At 43.9% G+C, this 21,503-nt stretch overlaps 1 protein-coding gene across 1 annotated transcript in view; it reads right to left on the reverse strand.

Annotated features, from left to right (window-relative positions):
• The window catches only part of LOC120058537 (ubiquitin-conjugating enzyme E2 E3-like), a 53,246-nt gene extending 32,798 nt beyond the window's left edge, over nucleotides 1-20,448 (reverse strand). Inside the window, exons 1-3 of the mRNA XM_039007265.1 lie at nucleotides 20,344-20,448; nucleotides 18,937-19,144; nucleotides 17,206-17,256 (exon numbers count right to left, since the gene is read on the reverse strand). Of these exons, the coding sequence (XP_038863193.1) occupies nucleotides 17,206-17,256; nucleotides 18,937-19,133 (248 nt within the window). The 5' untranslated portion in view covers nucleotides 19,134-19,144; nucleotides 20,344-20,448. The remainder of the gene's footprint in view (nucleotides 1-17,205; nucleotides 17,257-18,936; nucleotides 19,145-20,343) is intronic.
• Between the last annotated feature and the right edge of the window lie 1,055 nt (nucleotides 20,449-21,503).

A 21,503-nucleotide genomic window follows, 5' to 3' on the forward strand; every position in this document is an offset into this window, starting at 1 on the left:
GTACCTTACAAAGGGACTGGAGTGGACAGCAGTTTTACTTTAGGAAGGGACTGGAGTGGACAGCAGTTTTACCTTACAAAGGGACTGGAGTGGACAGCAGTTTAACTTTAGGAAGGGACTAGAGTGGACAGCAGTTTTACCTTAGGAAGGGAATGGAGTGGACAGCAGTTTTACCTTAGGAAGGGAATGGAGTGGACAGCAGTTTTACCTTAGGAAGGGAATGGAGTGGACAGCAGTTTTACCTTAGGAAGGGACTGGAGTGGACAGCAGTTTTACCTTAGGAAGGGAATGGAGTGGACAGCAGTTTTACCTTACAAAGGGACTGGAGTGGACAGCAGTTTAACTTTAGGAAGGGACTAGAGTGGACAGCAGTTTTACCTTACAAAGGGACTGGAGTGGACAGCAGTTTTACTTTAGGAAGGGACTGGAGTGGACAGTAGTTTTACCTTACAAAGGGACTGGAGTGGACATCAGTTTTACCTTACAAAGGGACTGGAGTGGACATCAGTTTTACCTTAGGAAGGGACTGGAGTGGACAGCAGTTTTACTTTAGGAAGGGACTGGAGTGGACATCAGTTGTACCTTACAAAAGGTCTGGAGTGGACAGCAGTTTTTATTTATTAATTTGTTATTTTTATTTCATCTTTATTTAACCAGGTAGGCCAGTTGAGAACAAGTTCTCATTTACAACTGCGACCTGGCCAAGATAAAGCAAAACAGTGCGACAAAAACAACACAGTTACACATGGGATAAACAAACGTACAGTCAATAACACAATAGAAAAATGTGTATACAGTGTGTGCAAATTAAGTAAGGAGGTAAGGCAATAAATAGGCCAATAGTGGCAAAGTAATTACAATTTAGCAATTTACACTGGAGTGATATATGTTGTGGCAAAGAAGGGGGTCGAGTGATAAATGGCAGATATGTGAGAGCAGAACTAATAAACGGGCTCTGCCCGATCACTAAAATGGCCACCCCGATCAGAACTACAGATCACAAAATGGCCGACTGCCAAAACTACAAGTCCCAGAAGCAAGGGGAACCCTCAGAAGGTGGAGCCAACACACAGATAAAGTGTCAAGAAAAACCAGGAAGAGGAAGTGAGGGCTGGAAGGATCTGTGAACCATAGAGAAAGAGACAATAGATATTGGCTGGATTTACTGTGTATGAGCTGGACTGTTTTGGACTTACCTGTTGGCGTTTGGACCTGGACCTACTGAGAACCCGATTCGTGTACCGAACCCTGCTATCCTTGACCTTGCCTACGACCTGGGTGGACCAGGACGGAGAGACAAACACACAGGTACTGTCCTGTTCGAAAGAACTCTCATTCTGGGGTAATTTGGTGACAGTTTCCCACTTAATTTGTGACAAATGCTCATAACCTTGAAGAGGTTTGCCACACGTGGTGGAGAATGTGGGCATATGGACTAACCATTCCGCTGGTTAGGTTAAACAAAAAAACAAAAAAACACTCCAAAGGGGAGTCAAGTTTTTTTTTGTTGCTTGGTTTGATTAGGAAAGTTTCTCTGGAAAATGAGTATGGAGGGAGTCATACAGGCCTTGTTACAAGCGGCGGCCACCCAACAAGAGGCAACTAGAGCTCAACAAATAGCTCATCAGGATGCAATGCGAATATACCAGGACACGTTACAGGCCCAGCACCGCACCAACCAGCTGCTCAGAGAAGAGCAAGAGAGAAACACCCGGGAGTTAAGAGAAGGCCTAAAGGGGCTAGCGGACCAAATTGGGGCTCAATTACCAGCTGCAAATACCCAGAGGCGGGCCAATAATTTTCTTCAAAAAATGACAGCACAGGATGATGTGGAAGCATATCTCACCACCTTCGAAAGGACTGCAGAGAGGGAGAAGTGGCCGAAAGAAGAATGGGCAGGGCTTCTGGCACCATACCTGGCCGGGGACGCGCAAAAAGCGTATTTCGACCTGGAGTTGAAAGATGCACAGGATTACGATAAACTAAAGGGAGAGATTCTGACTAGACTGGGAGTGACCGATACCGTGAGGGCACACCGCTTCCACCAGTGGTCCTACCGATCTGGACAACCTCCCCGAACACAGATGTTCGACTTGATTCATCTGGCCCGGAAATGGTTGCAACCGGAGACCCGTTCCTCCGCCGAGATTGTCGAGACCATCGTACTCAACCAGTTTCAGCGAGGTCTACCCCAAGAAGTGCGACGATGGGTTGGCCAGAACGAGGTATTTTCCGCCGACCATCTCGTGGGCCTGGTTGAACGGTATTGTACGGCAGGAACAGCTGAGCAGGCACAGGAGGAAAGATTCCCATTCCCCAGGCCTGGGCGAACCAGCGGACAGGGTAAGACTGTCCCAACAGGTGGAGGGGGAAGAGAGCAGCGTGGGGCCATGAGGAAAGAATCAGAATCGGGCCGAGACACTAAGGGAAAAAACGGAAACCGGGACCGGGGGTCGAGGGGGTCTCCCCCCCGAATCCCTATTATCTGTTACAATTGTAATCGACCAGGACATATTGCAGCCTACTGCCCGATTAAAGAAGAGCCAATGCAATGTAACCTCGGTGGAAAAGAAGATGATATGTGGTATGCATGTCCTGTTGTAACCACTGTACTTGAAAGATCAAGAAACAAACATATGTGCAGGGTGACGATTGAAGGGAAAGAGGTTGAAGCACTGCTGGATTCCGGCAGTATGCTAACCCTGGTCGTTGCAAACCTAGTGCCAACTCATAAACTGGATACAAGTCAGGATATCAGTGTTACATGCATTCATGGTGATACCCGTCTGTACCCCACAGCCTTGGTGAGCATACAAACAGAGGACGGTCTGCTGGATTGTGAGGTCGGCGTGGTCCCAAAGATGCCATATGATGTAATATTGGGTAGATACTTTCCTAACTTTGCGCAGTTAGGCCAAAAGAATGGCATATTTGAGAAGCCAACAACCCTGACCAAGCAGGAAGAAGTATGGGGTCTTCAACCAAAGCCAAGAAAAGAGGTCTCTCAGGGGCCAACCTCACAGGTGCTAGTAGGGGAGGATGAGGATGAAGTAGCAACCCTCGTTGATAACGAACAGCCCGGTACTAGTGGGGCTAGGGTCGATCTGAATCCAGAGGATGACGATCTAGAACCAGCAGACCTGGCAGGGTCCTTGACTAATTTCGGGACGGCCCAAAACCAGGATCCAACCCTGCAGCAAGCCAGAGCAGACGTGCAGGTCGTCGATGGTACTCCCATAAATGATGGGATGAGGCCTAATAGTTTTCCCGACTTCATTATGAAAAAGGGTTTGGTGTACAGAGTCTCAAAAATAGGGGTTGATGTGGTTGAACAGTTGTTGGTCCCCACCCGGTACCGGAGGACAGTACTGGATCTAGCTCATGGCACATTCTGTGTGGGACACCTTGGTATCGATAAAACCCGAGACCGGATTGTAAGGAGGTTTTACTGGCCAGGAATTCAGGCTGAAGTGGCTCGGCATTGTGGAGAGTGCCCAGAGTGCCAGTTAACAGCTCCCCGACCAGCTGTTAGAAGCCCGTTAGTTGCCACTCCCTATAATCGAAACGCCATTTGAGAGGATAGCGATGGATATAGTGGGCCCACTACCCAAGTCCGCCAGAGGACACCAATACATTCTGGTCATTCTAGATTATGCCACTCGCTACCCAGAAGCCATTCCCCTTCGGACGATGACTTCCAAAAATATTGCCAAGGAATTAGTGCTCTTGTTCACCAGGTAGGGGTTCCAAAGGAGATCCTTACTGACCGGGGACCCCCTTTATGTCCCGCCTTATGGCGGACCTTTGTAAATTGTGGCAGGTGAAACAGTTGAGGACATCGGTTTACCATCCTCAGACGGACGGGCTGGTTGAGAGATTCAACAGGACCCTGAAGTCAATGCTCAGGAAGGTAATCGATAAGGATGGGAAAAACTGGGATTGCATGTTGCCGTATCTGATGTTTGCCATTAAGAGGTTCCTCAAGCCTCGCTGGGGTTTTCTCCCTTTGAGCTGGTATATGGGAGGCACCCCCGGGAATCTTAGACATCGCCCGGGAAACCTGGGAGCACCAATCCACCCCGTATACTAGTGTCATAGAGCACGTCACGGCAATGCAAGACAGGATAGCCACAGTCATGCCCATCGTCCGAGAGCACATGAGACAAGCACAAGAGCACCAGCGGCACACTTATAACCGGCAGGCTACCCTGAGGGAATTTCAACCGGGAGATAAGGTGTTAGTGCTGATCCCGACGGTAGAGTGCAAACTACTAGCCACATGGAAAGGACCATATGAAGTACTGGAGAAAATAGGAGAAGTGAATTATCGGATCCGACAGCCAGGTCGACGGCCACAGGAACAGATCTATCACATAAACCTGTTAAAAGCATGGAGAGAGAGAGAAACCTAATGGTCACATACCCTAACACACTCAGGAGGCAGCCGAAGTAAATATTTCACCTACTCTGTCCCCAGCACAAGTACAGGAAGTAAAGACCCTGATCCAGAAAAACAGAGATGTGTTTTCAGAGGTACCCGGCCGAACTGAGGTTACGGCTCACGATATCGTTTCCCTACCAGGGAGAAAAGTGAGCATGAGGCCATATCGGGTACCCGAGGCTCGACAGGCCGCATTAGAGCAGAGACAGAGAAAATGTTGACAGCTGGAGTGATCGAGGAGTCACATAGTGAGTGGTCTAGCCCAATTGTGATGGTCTCCAAGCCCGATGGGTCTTTGCGGTTTTGTAACGACTTTCGGAAAGTAAATGAAATCTCCAAGTTTGATGCCTACCCCATGCCCCGAGTAGACAACTACTGGAGAAAATTGGTAAAGCTCGGTACATTACGACCCTGGCCTGACAAAAGGGTACTGGCAAATTCCTCTGACCCCAGGGCCAAGAAAAGACAGCCTTTGCAACTCCTGACGGTTTGTTTCAATACACCGTCATGCCATTTTCGGCTTACACGGGCCCCAGCTACCTTTCAACGGCTCATGAACAAGGTCCTAAAACCGCACCAGGCATACGCCGCAGCTTATTTAGATGACGTGGGAATCTACAGCCCTGATTGGGAATCCCACTTACCCCGGGTACAGGCGGTGTTAGACGCCCTTAGAAAGGCAGGGCTCACGGCGAACCCTGCCAAGTGTTATGTGGGGTTAGGGGAAACAGAGTATCTGGGATACACCGTGGGAAGAGGGTTAATCAAACCCCAACAGAAGAAGGTGGAGGCAATTAGAGAATGGCCGAAACCAGTAAATAAGAAGCAAGTTCGAGCCTTCCTAGGGCTGACCGTTTACTACCGGAAGTTCATCCCAAGTTATGCCACAGTGCCGCCCCACTCACCGCACATGACTAGAGCGAGAGGGCCAAACATGGTCAAATGGGATGAAAGGGCCACCAAAGCATTTAGGACATTACAGGAGGCTCTCTGCTGTAATCCATGCTGGTGGTACCAACTTTGAGAAGAGTTTGTGGTTCAGACGGATGCCTCAGAGGTCGGCTTGGGAGCAGTGCTATCCCAAGAGGTAGAAGGGGTGGAACCCCATCTGGCCTGGACCTACTGAGAACCCGATTCGTGTACCGAAACCCTGCTATCCTTGACCTTGCCTACGACCTGGGTGGACAGGACGGAGAGACAAACACACAGGTACTGTCCTGTTCGAAAGAACTCTCATTCTGGGGTAATTTGGTGACAGTTTCCCACTTAATTTGTGACAAATGCTCATAACCTTGAAGAGGTTTGCCACAATGTACAGATGATGATGTGCAAGTAGAAATACTGGTGTGCAAAAGAGCAGAAAAACAAAAACAAATATGGGGATGAGGTAGGTAGTTGGTTGGATGGGCTATTTACAGATGGGCTGTTTACAGCTGCAGCGATCGGTAAGCTGCTCTGACAGCTGACGTTTAAAGTTAGTTAGGGAGATATAAGTCTCCAACTTCAGTGATTTTTGCAATTCGTTACAGTCACTGGCAGCAGAGAACTGGAAGGAAAGGCGGCCTATAAGGAGGTGTTGGCTTTGGGGATGACCAGTGAAATATACCTGCTGGAGCACATGCTACGGGTGGGTGTTGCTATGGTGACCAGTGAGCTGAGATAGCTGAGACCTAGCAAAGACTTACAGATGACCTGGAGCCAGTGGGTTTGGCGACGAATATGTAGCGAGGACCAGCCAACGAGAGCATACAGGTCGCAGTGGTGGGTAGTATATGAGGCTTTGGTGACAAAACGGATGGCACTGTGATAGACTGCATCCAATTTGCTGAGTAGAGTGTTGGAGGCTATTTTGTAAATGACATCGCCAAAGTCAAGGATTGGTAGGAAAGTCAGTTTTACGAGGGTATGTTTGGCAGCATGAGTGAAGGAGGCTTTGTTGTGAAATAGGAAGCCGATTCTAGATTTAACTTTGGATTGGAGATGTTTAATATGAGTCTGGAAGGAGAGTTTACAGTCTAGCCAGACACCTAGGTATTTATAGTTGTCCACATATTCTAAGTCAGAACCGTCCAGAGTAGTGATGCTAGTTGGGCAGGCGGGTGAGGGAAGAGATTGGTTGAAGAGCATGCATTTCATTTTACTAGCATTACCTTAGGAAGGAAGTGGACAGCAGTTTACCTTAAGAGGGAGTGGACAGCAGTTTTACCTTAAGAAGGAAGTGGACAGCAGTTTAACCTTAAGAAGGAAGTGGACAGCAGTTTTACCTTAAGAAGGGAGTGGACAGCAGTTTAACCTTAAGAAGGAAGTGGACAGCAGTTTAACCTTAAGAAGGAAGTGGACAGCAGTTTACCTTAAGAAGGGAGTGGACAGCAGTTTAACCTTAAGAAGGGAGTGGACTAGCAGTTTACCTTAAGAAGGAAGTGGACAGCAGTTTTACCTTAAGAAGGAAGTGGACAGCAGTTTAACCTTAAGAAGGAAGTGGACAGCAGTTTTACCTTAAGAAGGGAAGTGGACAGCAGTTTAACCATTAAGAAGGGAAGTGGACAGCAGTTTACCTTAAGAAGGAAGTGGACAGCAGTTTAACCTTAAGAAGGGAGTGGACAGCAGTTTAACCTTAAGAAGGAAGTGGACAGCAGTTTAACCTTAAGAAGGAAGTGGACAGCAGTTTAACCTTAAGAAGGGAGTGGACAGCAGTTTAACCTTAAGAAGGAAGTGGACAGCAGTTTTACCTTAAGAAGGGAGTGGACAGCAGTTTAACCTTAAGAAGGGAGTGGACAGCAGTTTTACCTTAAGAAGGGAGTGGACAGCAGTTTTACCTTAAGAAGGGAGTGGACAGCAGTTTACCTTAAGAAGGAAGTGGACAGCAGTTTTACCTTAAGAAGGGAGTGGACAGCAGTTTAACCTTAAGAAGGGAGTGGACAGCAGTTTTACCTTAAGAAGGAAGTGGACAGCAGTTTAACCTTAAGAAGGGAGTGGACAGCAGTTTTACCTTAAGAAGGGAGTGGACAGCAGTTTTACCTTAAGAAGGAGGTGGACAGCAGTTTAACCTTAAGAAGGGAGTGGACAGCAGTTTTACCTTAAGAAGGAAGTGGACAGCAGTTTAACCTTAAGAAGGAAGTGGACAGCAGTTTAACCTTAAGAAGGAAGTGGACAGCAGTTTTACCTTAAGAAGGAAGTGGACAGCAGTTTTACCTTAAGAAGGAAGTGGACAGCAGTTTTACCTTAAGAAGGAAGTGGACAGCAGTTTTACCTTAAGAAGGGAGTGGACAGCAGTTTTACCTTAAGAAGGAAGTGGACAGCAGTTTAACCTTAAGAAGGAAGTGGACAGCAGTTTTACCTTAAGAAGGGAGTGGACAGCAGTTTAACCTTAAGAAGGAAGTGGACAGCAGTTTTACCTTAAGAAGGGAGTGGACAGCAGTTTTACCTTAAGAAGGAAGTGGACAGCAGTTTTACCTTAAGAAGGGAGTGGACAGCAGTTTAACCTTAAGAATGAAGTGGACAGCAGTTTTACCTTAAGAAGGGAGTGGACAGCAGTTTTACCTTAAGAAGGGAGTGGACAGCAGTTTAACCTTAAGAAGGGAGTGGACAGCAGTTCAACCTTAAGAAGGGAGTGGACAGCAGTTTTACCTTAAGAAGGGAGTGGACAGCAGTTTTACCTTAAGAAGGGAGTGGACAGCAGTTTAACCTTAAGAAGGGAGTGGACAGCAGTTTTACCTTAAGAAGGAAGTGGACAGCAGTTTTACCTTAAGAAGGAAGTGGACAGCAGTTTTACCTTAAGAAGGAAGTGGACAGCAGTTTTACCTTATGAAGGGAGTGGACAGCAGTTTAACCTTAAGAAGGAAGTGGACAGCAGTTTTACCTTAAGAAGGGAGTGGACAGCAGTTTAACCTTAAGAAGGAAGTGGACAGCAGTTTTACCTTAAGAAGGGAGTGGACAGCAGTTTTACCTTAAGAAGGAAGTGGACAGCAGTTTAACCTTAAGAAGGGAGTGGACAGCAGTTTAACCTTAAGAAGGGAGTGGACAGCAGTTTAACCTTAAGAAGGAAGTGGACAGCAGTTTTACCTTAAGAAGGGAGTGGACAGCAGTTTAACCTTAAGAAGGAAGTGGACAGCAGTTTAACCTTAAGAAGGAAGTGGACAGCAGTTTAACCTTAAGAAGGAAGTGGACAGCAGTTTTACCTTAAGAAGGGAGTGGACAGCAGTTTAACCTTAAGAAGGAAGTGGACAGCAGTTTAACCTTGAGAAGGAAGTGGACAGCAGTTTTACCTTAAGAAGGAAGTGGACAGCAGTTTAACCTTAAGAAGGGAGTGGACAGCAGTTTAACCTTAAGAAGGAAGTGGACAGCAGTTTTACCTTAAGAAGGGAGTGGACAGCAGTTTAACCTTAAGAAGCGAGTGGACAGCAGTTTTACCTTAAGGGAGTGGACAGCAGTTTTACCTTAAGAAGGGAGTGGACAGCAGTTTAACCTTAAGAAGGAAGTGGACAGCAGTTTAACCTTGAGAAGGAAGTGGACAGCAGTTTTACCTTAAGAAGGAAGTGGACAGCAGTTTAACCTTAAGAAGGGAGTGGACAGCAGTTTAACCTTAAGAAGGAAGTGGACAGCAGTTTTACCTTAAGAAGGGAGTGGACAGCAGTTTAACCTTAAGAAGCGAGTGGACAGCAGTTTTACCTTAAGGGAGTGGACAGCAGTTTTACCTTAAGAAGGGAGTGGACAGCAGTTTAACCTTAAGAAGGAAGTGGACAGCAGTTTTACCTTAAGAAGGGAGTGGACAGCAGTTTAACCTTAAGAAGGGAGTGGACAGCAGTTTTACCTTAAGAAGGAAGTGGACAGCAGTTTAACCTTAAGAAGGGAGTGGACAGCAGTTTTACCTTAAGAAGGAAGTGGACAGCAGTTTTACCTTAAGAAGGAGGTGGACAGCAGTTTAACCTTAAGAAGGGAGTGGACAGCAGTTTAACCTTAAGAAGGAAGTGGACAGCAGTTTAACCTTGAGAAGGAAGTGGACAGCAGTTTTACCTTAAGAAGGAAGTGGACAGCAGTTTAACCTTAAGAAGGGAGTGGACAGCAGTTTAACCTTAAGAAGGAAGTGGACAGCAGTTTTACCTTAAGAAGGGAGTGGACAGCAGTTTAACCTTAAGAAGGGAGTGGACAGCAGTTTTACCTTAAGAAGGGAGTGGACAGCAGTTTTACCTTAAGAAGGGAGTGGACAGCAGTTTAACCTTAAGAAGGAAGTGGACAGCAGTTTTACCTTAAGAAGGGAGTGGACAGCAGTTTAACCTTAAGAAGGGAGTGGACAGCAGTTTTACCTTAAGAAGGAAGTGGACAGCAGTTTAACCTTAAGAAGGGAGTGGACAGCAGTTTTACCTTAAGAAGGAAGTGGACAGCAGTTTTACCTTAAGAAGGAGGTGGACAGCAGTTTAACCTTAAGAAGGGAGTGGACAGCAGTTTTACCTTAAGAAGGAAGTGGACAGCAGTTTAACCTTAAGAAGGAAGTGGACAGCAGTTTAACCTTAAGAAGGAAGTGGACAGCAGTTTTACCTTAAGAAGGAAGTGGACAGCAGTTTTACCTTAAGAAGGAAGTGGACAGCAGTTTTACCTTAAGAAGGAAGTGGACAGCAGTTTTACCTTAAGAAGGGAGTGGACAGCAGTTTTACCTTAAGAAGGAAGTGGACAGCAGTTTAACCTTAAGAAGGAAGTGGACAGCAGTTTTACCTTAAGAAGGAAGTGGACAGCAGTTTTACCTTAAGAAGGAAGTGGACAGCAGTTTTACCTTAAGAAGGAAGTGGACAGCAGTTTTACCTTAAGAAGGGAGTGGACAGCAGTTTAACCTTAAGAAGGAAGTGGACAGCAGTTTTACCTTAAGAAGGGAGTGGACAGCAGTTTTACCTTAAGAAGGAAGTGGACAGCAGTTTTACCTTAAGAAGGGAGTGGACAGCAGTTTAACCTTAAGAATGAAGTGGACAGCAGTTTTACCTTAAGAAGGGAGTGGACAGCAGTTTTACCTTAAGAAGGGAGTGGACAGCAGTTTAACCTTAAGAAGGGAGTGGACAGCAGTTCAACCTTAAGAAGGGAGTGGACAGCAGTTTTACCTTAAGAAGGGAGTGGACAGCAGTTTTACCTTAAGAAGGGAGTGGACAGCAGTTTTACCTTAAGAAGGGAGTGGACAGCAGTTTAACCTTAAGAAGGGAGTGGACAGCAGTTTAACCTTAAGAAGGAAGTGGACAGCAGTTTTACCTTAAGAAGGAAGTGGACAGCAGTTTTACCTTAAGAAGGAAGTGGACAGCAGTTTTACCTTAAGAAGGGAGTGGACAGCAGTTTAACCTTAAGAAGGAAGTGGACAGCAGTTTTACCTTAAGAAGGGAGTGGGCAGCAGTTTAACCTTAAGAAGGAAGTGGACAGCAGTTTTACCTTAAGAAGGGAGTGGACAGCAGTTTTACCTTAAGAAGGAAGTGGACAGCAGTTTAACCTTAAGAAGGGAGTGGACAGCAGTTTAACCTTAAGAAGGGAGTGGACAGCAGTTTAACCTTAAGAAGGAAGTGGACAGCAGTTTTACCTTAAGAAGGGAGTGGACAGCAGTTTAACCTTAAGAAGGAAGTGGACAGCAGTTTAACTTTAAGAAGGAAGTGGACAGCAGTTTAACCTTAAGAAGGAAGTGGACAGCAGTTTTACCTTAAGAAGGGAGTGGACAGCAGTTTAACCTTAAGAAGGAAGTGGACAGCAGTTTAACCTTAAGAAGGAAGTGGACAGCAGTTTTACCTTAAGAAGGAAGTGGACAGCAGTTTAACCTTAAGAAGGGAGTGGACAGCAGTTTAACCTTAAGAAGGGAGTGGACAGCAGTTTTACCTTAAGAAGGAAGTGGACAGCAGTTTAACCTTAAGAAGGGAGTGGACAGCAGTTTAACCTTAAGAAGGAAGTGGACAGCAGTTTAACCTTAAGAAGGAAGTGGACAGCAGTTTTACCTTAAGAAGGAAGTGGACAGCAGTTTTACCTTAAGAAGGAAGTGGACAGCAGTTTAACCTTAAGAAGGGAGTGGACAGCAGTTTTACCTTAAGAAGGAAGTGGACAGCAGTTTAACCTTAAGAATGGAGTGGACAGCAGTTTTACCTTAAGAAGGGAGTGGACAGCAGTTTAACCTTAAGAAGGAAGTGGACAGCAGTTTAACCTTAAGAAGGAAGTGGACAGCAGTTTTACCTTAAGAAGGGAGTGGACAGCAGTTTAACCATAAGAAGGAAGTGGACAGCAGTTTAACCATAAGAAGGGAGTGGACAGCAGTTTAACCTTAAGAAGGAAGTGGACAGCAGTTTAACCTTAAGAAGGGAGTGGACAGCAGTTTTACCTTAAGAAGGAAGTGGACAGCAGTTTAACCTTAAGAAGGAAGTGGACAGCAGTTTAACCTTAAGAAGGAAATGGACAGCAGTTTAACCTTAAGAAGGAACTGGTGGTACTGACAGATAATAATAAACTAACAACACATGCCACAGCTTCTATTGAAATATGAGTATACGATCCCTGAGGGGATTGAACACATAAAGCCACACAAAGCATGACAGGTATAGAGTGCAGGTTGACGTTTATTGTCATGAGTCTTGTCCTGGGGGCAGAACTCTTAGATAGGCCAACTGCAAAGTCAAAATTGACTATATTGTAAAAATTCCTGAAAACTAAAATTAGCTTTTTGGTCTAAATTTAAGTTTGGGTCATGCATTAGGGTTAGCAGTGTGGTTAAGGTTAGGGTTAGGTTTAAAATCACTCTGCAGAGTTGCTTCCAGGACAAGAAAAATGCTAACCTGCGTGCTATGACAGGACAGAACAACCTTTTCACTGTCCTGGGGGTGAGGGGTGAGGGAGACAGGGGGGAGTGAAGCGGGGAGGGGGGATTGAAGGGGTGAGAAGGGGGATAGAGGGGGTGACTCTTTGGCCTATGTGTACGTGGCAGTGGGGACAGTCTTACACTGTGTGACCCCACAGTAATGCAGGGTAGAATGTCCAAGACACCTACCACAGCTGACACAGATCAGGCAGTAACTGACGGACTGCCAGCAGCAGGCGATTACCAACTAACTCTGGTTCATATCAGATCTGTGCATCAAACCTTAATGACACGTTCCAGCCTAAAGGGTTCCAAAAGGGTTCTTCAGCTGTCCCAATAGGAGAACCCTTCTTGGTTTCAGGTAGAACCATTTGGGTTCTAAGTAGAACCCTCTTTGGAAAGGGTTCTACATGGATCCCAAAAGGGTTCTACCTGGAACCAAAAAGGGTGCTTCTAAGGGTTCTCCTATGCGGACAGCCGAAGATAGCACCGTTTCTTCTAAGAGTGTAGAGCTTTCTTTAAATGTTTATTCAAGGTAGATCAGCTTGGATGAACAGGGCAGAGAAATCAGCATTATATTTCTTCATGGCCCATTCTACATGCACTGCTTGCTTTAGGTGTAATAATGACAAGATACATAGAATACAGCTGAAGGGTACAATGTGTGTAGAGTTTCTCTGGTTGAGCCTGTTCTATAGTGATACACACTAGCATTGCTTCTTTCCTGATCTGTTTCTGAACTAGACTATATGCAGAAAAGAATCACCAATTACTGAACTAATCTACCAATTATATACAAATGAGATTGTTTGAATAAATTAACGGAACATGGATAAATAAGATGGAGAAGGCCTTTTCATAATTTGTCTAAATTATTCTTCAACAGTATCCCTCTAGAAACCAGATGATGAAAAGGATGAATTCCACCCGCTGTCTTCTAACAAGAGTAGAGGTAGGGGCGGCCAGACGGTGAAATTTAACCTGCCACGCAGAATAAACTATCAATACACAATGCAAGCTAACAAGAAGAACGGCTCCAATGTATTGTATCTAAACATGTATTGTATCTAAAAATGTATTGTATCTAAAAATGTATTGTATCTAAAAATCTAAAAATTGTATCTTGTATATAACAAAGGAAGTCACATTGAGATTGACATGTCTGTTTCAAGTAAGCCCTGACTGGATATGCAGTGCAGATGCAGAAGTCCTCTGCTACAATGTGTTCACTCTCACTAGAAATTCCATGGCTATTAGCACTTTGTCCTTTTGAAGAAGAAGTGAGCAGAGCGCACGTTGTAAACCAATACCAGGAAGACAGGTGCGGGAAGGATCGCATGCCAGGTACATTACAAACAGAGCAGACTAGACTGTACAGTTGATGTGCTTTATAGTAGCTTTAATTCATTTAGTCATGTAGTCATGTAGATGTGTCTCCTTTTCTAAAGGAGTATACATCCCCATATATGTCCTTTGCTCATAAACATGTGTGTTTATGTTTGGTCAGACAGGTCTGCATGGTGGCGTTGGTGTTTCATCAATAGCAGTGCTTCTCTGCATTACTATCCAATAGCATCGGCATAAACATTAAAACCATCATCGATCAGGTTACTGAATATGAATAGACTAGAATAGGTTCCTAGAGGGAACATCACTACACTGGGTGGACCAGCATCACAGAGGTCATGTTTTAATTAATCTGTTTAAGAATGGCATTCAGCTCCATTAAGTCTGTAATTCTTAGCATCAAATTGCAGGAGAGCTTGCCCGTGGATTAGTGTGTGTGTGTGTGTGTGTGTGTGTGTGTGTGTGTGTGTGTGTGTGTGTGTGTGTGTGTGTGTGTGTGTGTGTGTGTGTGTGTGTGTGTGTGTGTGTGTGTCAATTTGGAGTTCACAAGGGCCTAAGGTGAAAGAACAAGGAAAATATTTGATAGTTGATACTGCAACCAAAACCAACAACAATGAACTAGGCTATCTAAACCAACTGAAATTAGAGCCAAGTTGTGGGCCAAGGCACTATCAAGGCAGTGAGCCGAAATGTGACGCATTACCATCAAACCACTGTAATGTCCCAGGCAGCCTCCAGGTAAATGTACTGGCCACTGGGGATGTGTGTCCCAGGCAGCCTCCAGGTAAATGCACTGGCCACTGGGGATGTGTGTCCCAGGCAGCCTCCAGGTAAATGCACTGGCCACTGGGGATGTGTGTCCCAGGCAGCCTCCAGGTAAATGCACTGGCCACTGGGGATGTGTGTCCCAGGCAGCCTCCAGGTAAATGCACTGGCCACTGGGGATGTGTGTCCCAGGCAGCCTCCAGGTAAATGCACTGGCCACTGGGGATGTGTGTCCCAGGCAGCCTCCAGGTAAATGCACTGGCCACTGGGGATGTGTGTCCCAGGCAGCCTCCAGGTAAATGTGTGCACTGTATAGGGAACAGCGTGCTATTTGGAACACAACCAGAGACTGACTGTCCAATTGACTGAAAGGACATTCATGAGCCACGCATGCACACACCATGACAGCAGTGCTGATCTAGGATCAGGTCTCCCTTGTCCATTTAATCATATTTGTTATAATCTAAAAGGAAAAACTGATCCTATATCAGCACTCCTACTCAAAGTGCACAGCACAGAGTGAAGGATAAGACCGAGAAAGTTCCTACATTGTCAATTACCATTATCAAAGGTTGTCTCAGGAATGCCCTAGTTGTGCCAGGGCAGGATATCGATCCCCGTTTCAATTCAGAAGACATGGTGTGGGCTGGAGCTCACCACTACCGCATCAACACAACAGGCAGAGGAGGAGCACACATTCACCCACATCATGCTGATCTGTGGTCCATGATCCACGACCACATGTTCACAGGGACACAGTGATCTAATCTACATCTCAGTGAGGCAGTCTTGCATGGCGAAGGTTAACTTAACCTATGCATACATGCAGCATCAGCATTTTAGAAAACAGGGGTGTATTCACGAGGAACCAAACAGAACCAAATGGAACGATTTAGGGAGGCACCTACCTGAATATTTCCAATAGAAACTCTTGTTTCGGTTGCAAAACTTTTTACGTTTGGAGTAAACCGTTTCCATTGCGAAATGTTTTGGACTAATTACACCCCAGAATGTTTGTCCAAAGACGTTTCTTACAAATGTCTCTTGACTAAAGGTAGCGGGCTCTACATCAACCCCTATGACACCACAGTAACTGATTCTATTCTAAAACCACAAACCTGGAGTCAAAGGAATTCATGTCGGAGGTTAGTTTTAAGTTTAGTTTATTAGGATCCACATTTGCTGTCACACATGCAGCAGCTACTCTTACTGGGGTCCACTTAAACATAAAATACATGACAGTGAAATATTGGTGTAACGTGAATCATCTCTATATAAGAGAGGGGCTTTCAAAGAGGCAGTGGGCACGGTGAGGTTTGTTTAGCAGGAAATAATGAATGGTTGCAGCCCAATAGAGGGGTGAAGGGGCTAGTCTGAAGAATGCCAGAACCCCCATTTAAGTCCTGGGTCTAGAGAACAAAACAAAGACCATATGTCATAGTGCCACTTCATGAATATGTTCTAGAAGGACATTACCGGGCTGGGGTCAAAGTCATTAGAGCCAATACACTTAATGACAGAATGAAACCCAATTTCAGAGGCATAACTCAAACTCTGTCTGTAATTTCTCCTTGGTTGAAGACATTTCAAATGCAACAACAACAAAAAATATGAAAATACAACTGTCAGTATCTGTGCAATAGTGGTTTGGATAAAGAACATTTGCACACCCCAGTAAGCAAAGTATTGTACGTTTATCAAATCGCATGACTGCAATTGAATTTCAGAAGACTCAAGGATGACAAAAGGGCATTCAAGAATCTAAACAGACAATTTTTTCTCTCTCCAAAAGACTTGTTTAACAGCAAACAGTTGTTTAACAGCAAACAGTTGTTTAACAGCAAACAGTAAGACTTGTTTAACAGCTAAAAAGTATGAAGCAAAATTATTCAGCGGTCATCCAAAAACATAAAATCATACATTCTCTAATTTAACTGAATCTGCAGCATCCCATCTGCTTTATAAAAACATATCCATGTCAACTCTGTTATAGACACATATGTATGTCAACTCTGTTATAGACACATATCTATGTCAACTCTGTTATAGACACATATCTATGTCAACTCTGTTATAGACACATATCTATGTCAACTCTGTTATAGACACATATCTATGTCAACTCTGTTATAGACACATATCTATGTCAACTCTGTTATAGACACATATCTATGTCAACTCTGTTATAGACACATATCTATGTCAACTCTGTTATAGACACATATCTATGTCAACTCTGTTATAGACACATATCTATGTCAACTCTGTTATAGACACATATCTATGTCAACTCCGTTATGAACACATATCTATGTCAACTCTGTTATAGACACATATCTATGTCAACTCCGTTATAAACACATACTGTATCTATGCCAACTCTGTTATAAACACATAACTGTCAACTCTGTCATAAACGCGTATTTGTGTCAACTCCGTTATAAAGGCATATCTATGTCAAACTCGTTACAACAGATGGAATCTAAATGGACAGAGATCAACAGCATGTAGGATGGAATCGCTGAATCAAAGATAGTCTGCATAAATGCAGCATCTGTTGCATTATTGAAAACATGACAGTGCAAAAACCATAGCTAAACATCAATTATTTAACACGTCAAAAACCATCAAACCAGACCATCCTCTTCGTCTCTGCTTTGAAGCCAGGCATTGAAATAATATGAATGTCCTATTAAAACATTTTAATAAGACAAGTAATACAACAAGTTCAAATAAATATCTGCAACAGTTTTGTGTGACAGCAGAACACATAACTGACAGCCTTCAGCCTCATCCAAAAAAGAGCATAAACAGAATAAAAATGAATATGAAATCTTTGCGATACCTGCAGTTAGGTGGTGGATCCAGAGTGATCTCAGCAAGCTCCTTCTGGATTCTGTGGGAAATAAATGATACATGTGTTGAAGCTATGAGAAGAGGGCTGTGAGAGAAGAGACTCAACAACACTAGACGATAGCAGCCCTATAGGGATGAACAATACACACAAAAAAAATGACCAAGGATAAAAACACAGCAAAGTCAACAGACTTGTTTCTATTGTGGACCTCGCTGTCAGAGAGAGAGAGAGAAATGAGAGAGGAGAAGAGAAGAGATTTTACAGCACTAAACTAGAGTAGCCATGTAGACTAGGGACTTACACTGCCCTCTACCAATGTAGCTCTAACTGCACGGCTCTCTCTCTATATATCTCTCCCTCTCTCTCTCTCTCTCTCTCTCTGCTCAGCTAACATGGCTGCTTCCTCTTTGTTCTCCCAGGCAGAACCCGAAGCCCAAAACAGCAAAACTTTCTCTCCTTCGTTTCTTCCCATCCGTTCACCCCAAAACAACACTCTCACCCCCAGCACAAAGCTAGCTCCCCTCACCTCCAACCCCGCCACTCATCCACCCGTTCCAGTCACATTAAGCACAAAAGATTTTCTTTTAAAGCTTATATGCAAATGAGGCAAAGAGGGAGAGGGAGGGGGGAGGACCTTGGGTATATTTGACAAGGGCTTTAAACCAGAGAGAGCTGCGTAGGGGGCTGTTACTAAAGCATTATTAACAGTTCGTAAGGGAGAAAAAGGGGAGGATTTTGACATACTTGCCTTTAAATACATTTCTATTCTGGTCTACTGTTAGTATTTGATACATATACTAAAGGGGCAATCTGCAGTTGCTACATCCATTTTAGGACTTATAAATTAATGATATGTTCCCACTGATTTTTGAAGAACACAACTCCATTGTTTGTAAACAACTTAAATGTAAACAAACACTATATAGCCTTAAAACATGGTTGAAACTATCATTTCAATATCATGGATGGTCAGTCCGTGTGCATCCATAGCGCTGTCCTTGAATTTGAAAGTGATTCCATTTCTCCAGCCCCATTCCTCAGCTTTTGAATGAAACAGGGGCGGGGTTAAGGCTTGATTATTGTGTTTTTTAAATTTATTTTACCTTTATTTAACTAGGCAAGTCAGTTAAGAACAAATTCTTATTTTCAATGACGGCCTAGGAACAGTGGGTTAACTGCCTTGTTCAGGGGCAGAACGACAGATTTTTAGATCGGGGATCCTTTCGGTTACTAGTCCAACGCTCTAACCACTAGCCTACCTGCCGCCGTTTCAACTGCTGATTGACACTTTAAGGGCTATGGTGTAGATGATTCTGTTTATTTTTGAAGTTCAGATTAGATTGAAAAGTGCTAAACATTTATGTATGTTAAAGTGGCTATCTTCCTCTCACACAACATGAAATATTGTGACATGATAAGGAGAATAGGTCACTATCAATACTTCACGAAACCTTGATCAAACAACTTAATAATAAAGCCTTTACTACATATGATAATGTAGTACAATGGCTGTAGTTTTTAATAATCTTATTTGGTACATGAATAATAGATTAAAAGAAATGGCTCCTATCATAATAGGATTTGTGACTCAAAGGATTAAAGCATTATAAATTAACCATAATTCTTACATTAGGCTACTCAGTTTAGCAGAAGGATGTATGCTGCAGTAATTATGAATTATTCCAAATTGGAAGAAGACAGTGATAATGAAGACATTACCTTTTAGCACTAGTGGACAACTTGGCGGTAGTCTTGTTGGATAATTTGGTGGGTTTCTTCTGTTGCTGAGGGGGTGTGGCGGGCTGCTGTTTTCTCTCGGGCTCCGGCACCGCCGGGTCTCTCTGGTCCGCATCAGAACTACCACTGCTGGTGCTTGGACTCTCATCATCTGACCGCCCTTGTCTTTCACTGGACATTTTGATTCTCCCTATGAAGAAAGAACAGAAAAGTTATGCACTGTTTCAATAACTGGGATACCTACATCATAACTTTGGATAATAACATGGTCATAGGCTACAACTAATCGATAACTGCATTGAATCTACGCATGATGTTATTGTAGCTGTGATTATTGATATCCAGCCGAGAGAGATAGGTGTTGCTCATCATCAGACTTGTAGGTTAGCTCCTCAACTTTACATAACTCACTGGACTGGTAGACCCCTTTGTGGGTTGGTTTGTAACCTACATGAGTAGGCCTATTCAGGCCTATGTCCTGTCTGTCAATTTGATGGTTGGATGTTGAGCATTACTGAGTATTCATCAAAAGTTATTTAGAAACAAAAGCTATAAACTATTTATACATAATATCCATTAGAGTACTTTATTTAAATCACTGTAATTTTGATGGACAAACGATGTTCTTTATGATTCCATAATCCATAATGGTCACACCACACGTCTATATCAAGCTATATGGTTAGATAAGGGTCACCAAATCATTCCATTAGCTCGATCTAATTGGCTTTTACTAATCCCCTTATAGACCCATAACACGCGTGCAAATATTGTTACATTATCGCAGTGTATTTGAAGCATTGTGGTCGGTAATAAAAGAAGGCTCGGATTCAATCCTTGTGACTAATGACTAGGGTACTATACCTTCGTTTTAGGGTGAGTTCCCGAATGATTTAGCTGTCAAAAGCCAAGCAATAGAAAACAATGATACAAAACACTCCTAGCCTACAACATAGCCACCATCACACAAATATTGGTTTGGAGAATAGGAATGAAGAGCTGCAAGGAAAGCATAATTGCACCTATTTGCAGCAAGGGGGCTCGCAAGACAGGCAGGCGAGCTAAATAAAACATAGCATGTTTCTCTCACTTTAGGAGACCATTATTATACGTCTATACCCGACGAATAGGAGCATATCGACTATAAGTCAATTGACGCATTCTAAGGATCAGTACATGTTTCGAATCCGACCTTAGAGTCCTTTGTAGATCGGCAAGGTTTGTTATGGTAGGAGACTCCAGTATCAGCATGGTGTACCAAGTCAACTGATGCATGAAGTCAGTTCTGAGCAAGCTCCCTCTAACACGACAGCGCTGAAAAAAACAAGAAAGGACGATCTTTCTCCACCTAAACTAGACTCTCCCGGGTCCTTGGAGCTTGTTCTTTACCTTTAGCGTGGTCTCGTCCTGATTTAGGCCGGGTAGGAGTGTTAAAAATCCGGTGGAATTGTAGCCGGGAAGACGACGAGCTCCGGCCAAGCTGTGAACATTGGAGAATCGGAAGGAGAGGAGGTGCTGCATTACTGGCTTAGAAGAGACAGGTGGCGCTGCAGAGCGAGTGAGTCAATCGTTGCTTTGGGTCTATTGAGATTGAGACAGGGGGATCTGTTTCACTCTCACCTCCAAACGATGGTCATGGAGCAAACAGCAGGAAATTTACTGGCTGTCACTACTTGCAGTCCTCTGATATTCATTCGAGTGAAGGAGCATATGTAGGACTATTATTTTGTTGTTTTGGGGGCTTCAAAACAGCGGAGGGGAATACATAATACAGGTTTGAACAACGCTTGTTATGTGTCACTACAGTTGGATACAATGTTGCCTTGTGGAAGTTTTCTGTGATGATTGCCTTGACTGCAGCTGTGCACGGAACGAGAACGGATCCATTGTATATAGACAAAGCTATAATGTATCCCTTTGGGAACAAGTTGAAGATTGCCAAATACTTCTGAATTTATAACATATGTATTACCTTCTGCATTTGTTTTTCTATAACGGAACATGTATATATTTTACATTATATGTTAATAATTCATATCCTATAATATCTTCATTGAATTAATTTTAAATGTTTATCATAATTGGATAATTGAATTGAACTGATCTTATTTGAATAGGCTTGCAGTAGGTACAGTTCTATTGATTGCTTCTCACAGCACTTTACTAGTGCTGTATTCATTCTTTCATTCATTCATCCATCCATTAGTTATTTGATTCATTAATTCAAAGGCAAATAAAGCACCTGTGTTAACTGTGTGATATAGTAAACTATTGCTGGGTCTTGAATGGGCACTGTCTCCAAGGCCAGGTTACCCAGGTGTAGTATGAGATATTTAAAGGTTGACGGCGGAAGCATGAAATAATTAGTCTGGCTGACACCTAACTTGAAGTCCTCCTGGCTTCCACGTGAGTCGAGACAGCCAGGCTATGAAAGAATATCCAACAACCACAAACATTTGCTTATGAATAGTCCTACCTCTCTGCACTACACCCATTCAAAGGAATGCCATGACAGCTTGACAGGGTGTTAACATGAAGAACACAGGAGT

This window comes from Salvelinus namaycush, chromosome 13 (assembly GCF_016432855.1).
Source record: "Salvelinus namaycush isolate Seneca chromosome 13, SaNama_1.0, whole genome shotgun sequence".
Taxonomy (NCBI): Eukaryota; Metazoa; Chordata; class Actinopteri; order Salmoniformes; family Salmonidae; genus Salvelinus; species Salvelinus namaycush.